Source organism: Bombina bombina, chromosome 1 (assembly GCF_027579735.1).
Source record: "Bombina bombina isolate aBomBom1 chromosome 1, aBomBom1.pri, whole genome shotgun sequence".
NCBI lineage: Eukaryota > Metazoa > Chordata > Amphibia > Anura > Bombinatoridae > Bombina > Bombina bombina.
Genome location: NC_069499.1, coordinates 233,185,586 through 233,197,782, shown reverse-complemented (window position 1 = coordinate 233,197,782; position 12,197 = coordinate 233,185,586). Strand labels below are relative to the sequence as shown.

The 12,197-nt window shown below is 38.6% G+C and overlaps 1 protein-coding gene across 1 annotated transcript in view; it reads right to left on the bottom strand.

Annotated features, from left to right (window-relative positions):
* INO80 (INO80 complex ATPase subunit) overlaps nt 1-12,197 on the bottom strand; it is a 396,744-nt gene that overhangs the window by 306,233 nt on the left and 78,314 nt on the right. The window contains 6 exon segments of the mRNA XM_053711738.1: nt 1,815-1,957; nt 3,083-3,142; nt 5,561-5,656; nt 5,776-5,856; nt 6,274-6,483; nt 6,711-6,778. Coding sequence (XP_053567713.1) covers nt 1,815-1,957; nt 3,083-3,142; nt 5,561-5,656; nt 5,776-5,856; nt 6,274-6,483; nt 6,711-6,778 — 658 coding nt within the window.

The window sequence follows — 12,197 nt, the reverse complement described above, 5'->3', positions numbered from 1 at the left end:
ATAGCGACAACTGCATCAGTAACCTCGCTAACTGAATGTTTCTTTTTTCTCTTGCATTTTCCCTGCATCATGGGAAAAGCAGACAACGCATCAGAAACTGCAGAAGACATGAGGTAAGCAATGTCTTGCAACGTAACTCCAGGAGGAGTTATAGGGGAAACGCAGGGCACTGCATGTGTGGGCGGTAAAATTTGGGACGCTTGAGGAGAAAGCTGCGGCATATATTGAACATTGTCAGACTCCTGAACAGCGTCCGCCTTAGAAAATGTTGGCTCAGAAAAAAGTCTATCCCTATAATTTAAAGTTCTCTCAATACATGAGGAACAGAAGGGATTGGTGATTCCACATTGGCATCAAAACATAAAGAACAATTGACATTTTGCAAAGCCTCTTGGTCCATTCTGACTCACGATGGATCAAATTATCAATTAAAAACTTTAAATTTAAAAAAAAAAAATTAAAACAGAAAAACGTTACAGTCACTTTAAATTTTAAACCGTAACTTTTTTATTTTGTATATGCAGAGAGGACTAAATAACTAAACAAAGCTGCAGATCACCTCTACACCTCAGCTTAACTTTCCTGAGGTGCCTACCTGCCCTGCTGACACCGGCTCTCTATGTGCAGAAGATTGTGGGCGTCTCAAAAAGAAAGCTCCCGGTCGGTATCATGTCTTCTAAAGTAAACCGCCGGGAGCAGAGTAAACCACCATAAAAAACAGAGCCCAATATTCTCCTCAGCCCCAGTGCCTGCATCCAAGCTGTCTACATAATGTCTCCTACATCTATAGGGGAATTTATGTCTCTTGCAAATAAAGTGCCCAAACCTTTTCTGAGTCCTTTATATATGTGTCCCATCTTGTGTAAATAAAGTGCCTCCTTTTTATTATCCTTTTTAGAAAATTAAAGTTAGCACTTGCCTCATAAATCTGCCAGACAGCAAGGCAGCTCACCAGGTTTGAGAGGTCCTCTCCCTCACATGGCCCTGTGGAAAAAGAGGTAAAGACTGAGTAATTTTACTCAGGCTTTCCAAGTCAGGGCAGCATAATTACATGGGCGGCGCAGTGAGAATCGTGTCCCACAAGTTCCTATTGCTCTAAAGCCACCACTGCTCTACTGAAGAGACTGATAAATGGACTACATCTACACCCCAGGAAAAAGCAGCACAATCTTGCACTACTTAAAAAAAAATAAAAAATCTTGCTTGAAGAATCTTTTCTAACACCTAACTTTACCACTTCCTTGCTGTAACGTAGGCAAAGAGAATGACTGGGGTGGGAGGGAAGGGAGGTGATATTTAACAGCTTTGCTGTGGTGCTCTTTGCCGCCTCCTGCTGGGCCAGAGTGATATATCCCATTAGTAATTAGATGATCCGTGAACTCATTGTGTCATTAGAAAGAAAGAGCTTTATTAGTAGCCATACATGTTATTTAATTTGTCCGATTTATTATCAGTTAGAGTCCTAAAAAGGTTGACAACATTACTGTTATTTTGTTCCTTTGTATTTATAACCACATGCTATTTATATCCTTCTAAATTCCTTTTCTGCCCAACACTGACCACAATCTATAACAACTCTTCAACTTCTGAAACAATTATAGTTATCTATAAACACACACTAATAATAACAACAACCACCATAGAAATACCTAGCAACATTTAAGTCTCATTTGCTGCTATAAACCCATCCCTATATTGTCTCATTCACAAATCTATTACAACTCATTTCTCACTTCTAAACTTTACACAGACAAGCATACTTGCACTGTTTTATTCATAACTTTGTATGAAAAAAATGAATGTAAACAGGTTACCTGGTGCTGCTCTTCAGGGCTTGGGCCTCATCCAGCACCATATACTGCCATTTTACTCGCTGAAAATACTTAACATCCTGGACAACCAGCTGGTAGCTTGTTATCACCACATGAAAAGGTGCTTCTTGTGTGTACAGGGTTTTCTACAGATTAAAAGGGACATGCAGCAAACAATTGGTTAAATTCTCTGAAAATCACCAAAAAAAATGAGTTCATTATTAAATGGAGGAGGACAGAAACCCAAAGCCTCAACTTTACCAGTAGCATAAAATCTTTTTATTTTCCTGCCAGATATTTTCCTTATGTAAAAAAGGTGGGATAAAGAATATAAGGGTGGTGGGTCCTTTTTAACATATGGAAATTTAGGTAAGTAGGACATAAGAAAGTCAATATAACTAAGTGGGCATCGGAGGTAAGAATGGGTCACACATCAGAGAGTGGAGAACAATGGTTAACCATTTATCCTTTCTGAAGGAAACAGTAAATAGAGAAGATGATTATCATACCAAATGAATGAATTGGGGCTTTGATTTCTGCTCACCTCCCTACATGACTGACAGTGAGCATACTAAGGTGAACAAAGACAATGTCATTACAAACTTCTTAGCTAGAGGTCCGGAAAAACTTATAACATGAAGCTTGTATAACATTTTGGAAACACATACCCATAAATGCATCATAATCTCAAACACTGGTAATCTCTAAATAAATTCAAGTATTCGTTTATCTGAGTATTATCTAACTATCTCTTTATAAAGTTAATTTATAAGACTACAAGCTGAGTGCTCCCACCTTTTGTAACAGTAAAGCTCTACTGAAGACTAGTGTGCAACTAGAATTTAACAGAATTAAATAATATGATTATATTATTTATATATTTGAATATATTATATTATTATTTTTTTAAATATGAATTGGAAACTAATTCTAATGCATCTTTAATAACTATGGTTCTTTATTTGTCTAACAAACCATGATACAAACAAGGCTGACTTACTACAGTTCTGCAGAGCAATATGTTTTCTGGCACTAATGAATCTCCCATTGCTAGTAAAACTCTCCTTGCACATCCTACATTAGACAATACAATTATCCAGTTACGACTGTGCTAACTCCAGCAGAAGCTGGCCAAGAGACTTCTACACCTGGTTTCTAACATAACCAAACTGGAGTGTTGACTACATAAATAATCATTTCTAATCTATACAATGCTTTCCATTATGTTTCTCCAGTGTGGATTTTTAATTATATTCTCAATCATCTCTCACCTGTCCCCAGAATTTTCTGATTACTTTCCTTTCATGGGGGTTTCCCCAATAAGGCAAGACCTGTAAAAAAAAATATGTGTTCAACATATTTCATTTAAAATCAATTAACAACTGCATTTTTAGAAAACACGGCATGACAAGCAAATGTTCAAAATTAAAAAATAAATAAAAAAGATAGAGACCCATACAAATTTACCATCAGGAAACATTGAAACAATACACAAATAGAGCAAACATGAAAAACTAGTCAAAGTATGTACCAAAGTCAAAGGTAGAAAGAAAAATAGGATGCACATATATAGTATATTTCTTCAAACTTCTAGCTCCTAAATTTTTAATCTGACTCATAGTCTAAATGTAGCAAACTCTGGTATATACTGAATAATACATTTATACATATACACACACTAGGGCTGCAACTAACGATTATTTTCATAATCGATTAATCGGCCGATTATTTTTTCGATTAATCGACTAATCGGATAAAAAGAGAATCAATAATAGTTTTCTATGTTTTAAATTAAAATCCACATAATGAGTGTTACAAATATAAACTTCAGACTAAAACTTTACATTAACACAACTGTTTCTTCAATTTTTAAGCAGCAGAGCACAGTTTTATAATTAAACAAAACAAAACCACAAACTGTTTGAAAAGAGGTAGAACTAGAAAGAGACTATCACTGTTAATAACATTCTGTTATTCACTCTTTCAGAAACTTTGCATTGAAATGCAAAAATCTCAACGTGTCCACATGCTTCTGGCTAAGGCTGGTTCTCTGTTTGCAGCTATATTTCCTGCAGCAGAGAAAAGGCTGTTGAGGTGTATAAGTAGGGTTTTGCCAATTTCACCAAAGTGGGATATTTATCTTTGTTAGCTCTTCACCAATGCTAAGTGTTTTCTACCTTGGCAAGGGGCCTCTCAATAAAGTAACCCTTGACTTCATTCTAACATAAAAACACCTTGAATATCTATATGCAATGGTAAATAACCAGCTATAAGGTTAGGGGAAATATCTAGTCCGCTCTAAAAATAACGAATATATACTTATAAAGGTTGAATCTGGTACATATTATCACAATTTATTAAAAATATAAAAAAAAACAATAAAATACAAAATCAAAAGCACTAAGGACTGTATATCAATAACAGGACAAAGCCTTACACATTTATTTATACAGTACATATAATCAGCAATAGCAAGCAATACGCGAATAATTGTGCAAACAGATAATAGTGCACATCAATTTAAATAACTCCCATCAATCTAGGGGCAAGGTGTAAACAATAAGCTTGGCACTATATCATGAAAAGCATAGTTCCAAATCACCGGATTTAATATAAACAATCCAAATGATGACTATTATATCTGGGTTACACATAAGCCAGGGGTAGTTGTAAACTTATACTGTCCTGAAAAAGTGAAAAGTAGACGCCTGTAGACGTCCTTTAGGCTAAGGACATAACCATAAAACACAATACCATGTGCAGGAGTTCATTGGAGTGAAGCAGCTGGTGTTGTGCACAGACCAACTAATTGCAACCCGATTAATCGATTATGAGATTCGTTGACAACTATTTTCATAATCGATTATTATCGATTATGACGATTAGTTGTTGCAGCTCTAACACACACTATAATATACAAAATGTATGAAATAGACGTGAATATTGACTTATAGGGATATAAAAAGGTCAAAAATGAAATATACATAGGTGCATTTCCATTTGAGACAGAGAAGCCTATCTATCAAGCTCCGTATGGAGCTTGAAGTCCTGTGTTTCTGGTGAGCCTTTAGGCTCGCCAGAAACACCAATTATGATGCAGTGGTCTAAAGACCGCTGATCCATAACCTGTCCGCCTGCTCTGAGGAGGCGGACAGACATTGCCGCAATTCAACTGGATCGAATACGATCGGGTTGACTGACACCCCCTGCTAGCGGCCAATCGCAGGGGGCAGCGTTGCACCAGCAGTTCACAAGAGCTGATGGTGCAATGCGGAGAGCGTATTGCTCTCCGCATTCAGCGATGTCTGTCGGACATGATCCACTGATCGGATCATGTTGGACAGACACATAATAAATAGGTCCCAGAAGCAATTTTGCAATATATGTCCATTAGCAAAAATGCTTCAAGTAAAAAAATATTACTGTTTTACTGCAGCATACACACATATCTTGTGAGGGCCTGTGCATCAGTATTTAAACACCACACTTTATCAAAGGGTCACCAGTAGTTGTATGACACAAACTACATCTTTAAAAGCAAGAGACAACACAGCCACCTCTCTGAGCATGCAAGTGTTAGAATACTGGTGCACAGGCCCTCACAGGATATGTGCATATGCCAATGAAAAACAGAAATAGCTTTTACTAGAAGCATTTTTGCTAATGGAAGTATACTGCAAAAAGAAACCCAAAACATATTATGAATAATGCATAGAGACTAATCTGTGTTTCCCAAATCTCCCTCTTACTTTAAACCTGGGAACAAATCGTGTGAACTCCTGGTGCCAGTTGTTCAGAGTTGATGCTGGCGAAATAATTAAAAAAGGTCCCCAAATATTTTCTCTCTGAAATAAAAACAAAAATAGTAGTCAACTTTCTAATGAGCAAAGGTAAATCATACAAGAGAATACAATAGAATTTGTATTTGCTTCCAACTGTCCAATGTTTCCTCTGAAAACCATACCTCTGCAAGATGTGCAAGAAGTGCAATACTCTGAACAGTTTTTCCCAAACCCATCTCATCAGCCAGGATTCCATTAATACCCTTTAAGCAAAAAAAGGGGAAAAAAATTAATAACCTTATGTACAGGACATTGCATTTTAGATTTAATCTGTAGCGGATTTAGGCTTTGTGTTTACCCAAGGAAAAGAGAAATGTAAGGCCATCTCATACCATAACATCAAAATTGATCATTTTACTTATGCCAACTGAGAAGTTAGTAACTCCTTCCTCCCAATAAATGGAGAGCAGATATTATTCTCTTCTGTTGCCAACTTTCAGTGACATTAACCCCTTGTGCTACATACAGATAACATAATAACACCTTGTCATGCCCATATAGAGTAGTAGTAGTTCATTAAAAACTAAATAAGAGCAGTAATAGCAAACTAACAAAGTAATATGATATATATATATATATATATATATATATACACACTCATACATAAAAATACAGCTCACCTGCTCATACAGATTTGCCAGCCAGTTCATCCCTTTCAGCTGGTACCCTTTTAATTTGCCATTAAATATTGTGGGCTGTGGAATTTCTTCTCCAGCCCGTATTGAGGGATTGGCCAGGCTGTAACTCTCTCCAAACCCTAAGTCCAACTTATTTGCTGCCCTAAGTGCAGCTGCACGACTTTCTTTTGCATCTTCATCAAATGATCTGGTCTAAAAACAAAACAAAAATAATATTAATAAAGCATTTACTAAAGTACTTATTGTCCTAAGTTAGTAGGTTTTGCAAATCTTAGTATCTCATATTATACATATTACCCTGTAAAGATATTACAATTTGCTTTAGAATACTAAAAAGATCATAATTACTAGTCTATTTCATTCAGCAGAAAGAAAATAGTTCCACTGTTCATCAAATTAAGAGAGTTTAGATTCCTTACCTGTGCTTGGTGAATCCTGAAAGCATCTTCTGCATTCTTTAGTGCCTGAGCTTTAAAATAATTACTATCTGCAAGTAAAGACACACACAATAGAGTATAAACCAAAAGTAAACTTAACAGAATTTCGTTTTTACAGTGAATGTAAACGGATAAATAAACCAAGTGCCAAGCTGTGCAGTAATGACCAATTACACTTTCCCTTTAAATTACCAGGTAGCACTCTTATCCTCATTATAATATTATTATTATTATTATCGATTATTTGTAGAGCGCCAACAGATTCTGCAGCGCTATAAACATAGGCAGAATACAAGGAAACATTTATAGGGATCAGACGGGTAGAGGGCCCTGCCAAGAGTCGCACTGTTGTAGTCAGCTCTAAAGAAGGTGATCTACGAACAGCATAGCTCTTAGGCGTACATGCTAAGGGGGTTCAAGGGGATAGCAATGGAGGAGAGGAAACTGTATAAAGAAAGGTTAGTGTAGGTTGTATGCATCCCTGAACAGTAGAGTCTTTAGCGAGCGCTTGAAGTTTTCAAAACTAAGGAAGAGTCTTGTGGAGCAAGGCAGATAGTTCCACAAGATGGGAGCCAGTCTGGAGAAGTCCTGTAAGTGGGAGTGTGAGGAGGTAACAAGAGAGGAGGAGAGTAGGAGGTCATGAGCAGAGCGAAGGGGACAGGAGGGAGAGTATCTGGAGAGAAGGTCTGAGATATAGGGGGGAACAGTGCAGTTGAGGACTTTGTATGTCAGAGTGAGAAATTTGTGTTTAATCCTGGAGTCAAGAGGAAACCAGTGAAGGGATTGGCAGACAGGTGCAGCAGATGAAGAGCAACGTGTAAGGAAGATGAGCCTGGCAGAGGCATTCATTATGGATTGTAAAGGAGCTAGGCAGCAGCTGGGGAGACCAGAGGAAAGAGTTGCAGTAATCGAGACGGGAAAGGATGAGAGAGTGGATTCTATTGGGTACTTGTAAAGCGCAAACTAATCACCCGTGAGGGTCTCAAGGCGCTATGGGAGGGGGGGAGAGGGGAGCTAAGGGAAGACGATTCAGTAGAAGAGCCAGGTCTTGAGGTCCTTCCTGAAGTTTGTAAGGGAGGTGGATTGTCTGAGGTGCAGCGGGAGGGAGTTCCATGACCTTGCTGCCATATAGGTCGGCAGAGCGGAGTTGTCTGGAGGGGGTGTAGAAATTGACACGGTGGTTCATGTATTCCAGACCGATGTTGTGGAGGGCCTTGAATGCATGGGTTAGGAGCTTGAAGGCGATTCTCTTGTTGACGGGGAGCCAGTGTAGGTTCCTTAGGTGTTCGGTGATGTGGTTTTGGTGAGGGATGTTGAGGATGAGTCTGGCCGAGGTGTTCTGGATGCATTGGAGTCGTTTCTGGAGCTTGATGGTGGACCTGGCGTAGAGTGCATTGCTGTAGTCCAGTTGACTACTGACAAGGGCGTGGGTGACAGATTTTCTAGTTTCGGTGGGGATCCATTTGAAGATTTTTCGCAGTAGGTGGAGTATGTGAAAACAAGTCAAAGATACGGCGTTGACTTGGCGGTCCATGGAAAGTGATGAGTCGAGGATGACGCCTAGATTTCGTGCGTGGTGTGTTGGAGTTGGAGGGTGTCCGAGGGCTGTGGGCCACCAGGAGTAATCCCATGCAGATTTGGTGGATCCGAGGAGGAGGATTTCGGTCTTGTCAGTGTTGAGTTTGAGACGGTTGTTGTTCAGCCAGATGGCGATTGCTGTAAGTCCTTCGTGGGGTACGCCGCAGCTGACTGCTGTGGGATTGGAGGAGAAGGGTGGGAGTCTGACTTTCTGGGTTCTGCCGCTGAGGAAGGAGGTGATCCATTCCAGGGCCTTATTGCAGATGCCAGCATCGTGTAGGCGCATGAGGAGGGTGCTGTGGGCTACAGTGTTGAATGCGGCTGAGAGGTCTAGAAGGATGAGGGCGGCAGTCTCTCCTTGGTCAAGCATGGCGCGGATGTCGCCTGTGGCGGCGAGGAGGGCGGTCTTGGTGCTGTGATTGCTCCTGAAACCGGATTGGGAGGGGTCCAAGATGTGGTTGGTCTCGATGTGGTCAACAAGTTGGGCGTTGATGGCCTTCTCGATTACTTTGGCTGGAAAGGGGAGTAGAGAGATGGGGCGGTAGTTTTTAGGATCTATGGGGTCAGCTGTGGGTTTCTTCAGCAGGGGTTTCAGCTCTGCATGCTTCCAGTCTTCTGGGAAGGTGCCAGTTTTGATGGAGCAGTTTATGGTGAGGCAGAGTTCGTGGGCGAGGGTAAAACCCGCTTTGTTGAATATGTGGTGCGGGCATGGGTCTGAGGGTGCTCCGGAGTGGATAGATTTCATGATTCTGAGTGTGTCCTGAGTGTGTCAAATCTTAGTTGAGTCTTGTGTAAGGAAATGTCTAATTTTAGAGATGTTTTTTAAAGGTGGAAGCGGCAGGATTTAGCCAAGGACTGAATGTGAATAGTGAAAGAAAGATCTGAGTCAAGTGTGACCCCAAGACATCGGGCATACGGGGTAGGGGTGATGATAGAGTTGTCAACAGTTATAGAGAGATTGGGGTGGATATTTTGGAAGGAGGGAAAATAAAGAGCTCAGTTTTGGAGATATTTAGCTTGAGGTAGTGAAAGGACATCCAAGAACAGATGTGAGAAAGACAGTTAGCGACACGGGTTAGCAATGAAGGAGATAGGTCTGGTGCAGAGAAGTATTATAGTGCTCATTATGTAAAAAATACAGAACTGCTTGAAATTGAGAGAAATATGAAACAATATTTTAATAACCAACTATTATAAGAGGTGGTGTGGAGGAACCAATATATTCATATAAAATGAGTCATTTTACAGATTTCATCCGATTGCAAGCACTTGGGGTGTATACAGTACCAAAAGATAATGATATAAAAATGTGTGTGCTTGACAGCCAATGTACCTAAGTGGTGGCAAAAGGTAAGAATGGGTCACATAGCTAAGAGTGGTGAGCTATGGCTACCCACCTATCCTTTCTGAAGGACACAACAATAAATAAGATATGGAGAAGATAAATCTCATACCAACTAAATAACTTGGGGCTATGATTTCTGCCCCCCCCCTTTACATGAAAAACTACACTTTGACAGTGAGCATACAAAGACAAATGTAATTCCTAACTAGTGCTTCCTGAAAAACCCTTAAAGGTACATGAAACCCAAAAAAATTCTTTCATGATTCAGATAGAGAATACAATTTTAAACAACTTTCTAATTCACTTCTATTATCTAATCTGTTTTATTCTCTTGGAACAAATTTATTTCATGATTTAGTTAGAACATACCATTTTAAACAATGTTCCAGTTTACTTCTATTAGCAAATTTGCTTCATTCTCTTGGTATCATGTGTTGAAGGAGCAGCAGTGCACTACTGGTTTCTAACTGAACACATGGGTGAGCCAATCACTATCAATAAATATATGCAGCCACCAAACAACAGCTAGAACTTGGGTTCTCTGCTGCTCCTGAGCTTGCCTAGATAAACATTTCAGCAAATGATAACAAGAGAAGGAAGCAAATTAAATAATAAAAGTAAACTGGAAAGTTGTTTAAAATTGTATTCTCTATCTGAATCATGAAAGAAAATTTGTCGGTTTCATGTCCCTTTAATGGAACACTGAACCCAATTTTTTTTCTTTCATGATTCAGATACAGCATGCAATTTTAAGCAAATTTCTAATTTACTCCTATTATCACATTTTCTTCATTCTCTTGGTATCTTTATTTGAAAAGCAAGAATGTAAGTTATGATGCCGGCCCATTTTTGGTGAAAAACCTGGGTTGTTCTTGCTGATTGGTGAATTAATTTAACCACCAATAAACAAGTGCTGTCCAGCGTACTGAACCTAAAAATTGCTTAGATGCCTTCTTTTTCAAATAAAGATTGCAAGAGAACGAAGAAAAATTGATAATAGGAGTAAATGAGAAAGTTAAGAAAGAAAAAATTTGGGTTCAGTGTCCCTTTAATGTAAAGCTTTTATACCATTTTGGAAAAACATCAGCCTACACCTATATGCATATCATAATCTCAAATACCTGTAGCCTCTAAATAAATTCAAGTATTGGTGTCTGGGCATTAAAGGGACAGTCAAGTTAAAATTAAACTTTCATGATTCAGATAGAGCAAGCAATATTAAAACAACTTTCCAATTTACTTTTATCATCAAATTTGCTTTGTTCTCTTGATATTATTTTTGAAAGCTAAACCTAGGTAGGCACAAACTGATTTCTAAGCTGTTGAAAGCCGCCTCTTAGCTCAGTGCATTTTTACAGTTTTGCACAGTTAGATACCGCTAGTTCATGTGTGCCATATAAACAACATTGTGCTCACTCCCGTGGAGTTATTTATGAGTCAGCACCGATTGGCTAAAATGCATGTTTGTCAAAAGAACCGAGATAAGGGGGCAGAAGCTTAGACACAAGTTAATTACAGAGGTAAAATGTATATTAATTTAACAGTGTTGGCTATGCAAAACTGTGGAATGGGTAATAAAAGGATTATCTATTTTTTTTTAAACAAAAAGATTCAAGTAGAATGTCCCTTTAACTAACTGTAAAGCATGTTCTCTTAATAATGTTCAATTAAAACAACTACATGCTGAGTGCTCGCCACGTTTTGTAATAGTGCATCTCAATTTCTAAATGAGTCGTCTATTATGGAAGTGCATGACTTGTGCATAGCTTTCTGCAAATATCTAGACTTATTACAGTTTATAAAATGAGGGTGCAGTAGTCGATTAGAAACATCCTCTGTACTTGAGCATATGTGTATGCCCCTTTTCATTGATCAATATCACAAGAGTATTATTTACAGCAAAATAGGAAACAATATAATTTACCTATTTTAATTATATTGCTAATTATCTGTATAAACATCTGTACAACAGATGCACAGGTTTGGGTCCCTTTAAGTCAGAGGGTACTGTGTACACTAAACCAAAGTTTAAACACTGTGGGCTAGATTACAAGTGGAGCACTATTTTAAAGGTGCACGTTTACAGTCGCATGTTATATAACCAGCCATTACAAGTGGCTGGTTAATTCTCCCGTGAGCTTGCAGTTTCACTTTGCGCTAAGCGCAATTAACCAGAGGTCAGACCTCTGGTTAATAATAAATAAAAAAACGCACAAAGCAGTTAAAAAGGGGTTAAAGTGAGGGGATGTTGGGTGTTTGGGGGGGAAAAATGCACTGAAAGTGCCTTTACATTGAGGTTAATGGGGACTGTGTTTTTACAGTAAATATATATGTATATGCGTATATACATATATATTTATATATATACACATATAAATATATATGTATATTATACATATACATTTTTATTTTGCTGCCCAAAGCTGCACACTTTGCCCCATGCGCTTCGCTAGGTGCTTTGCCGTGTCTCATGGCATGAGAACAAGGCTCTCATTGGAGCCTATGGAAGCATGCTCTTGTGGTCGCGTTCACATTCCGCCTAACTT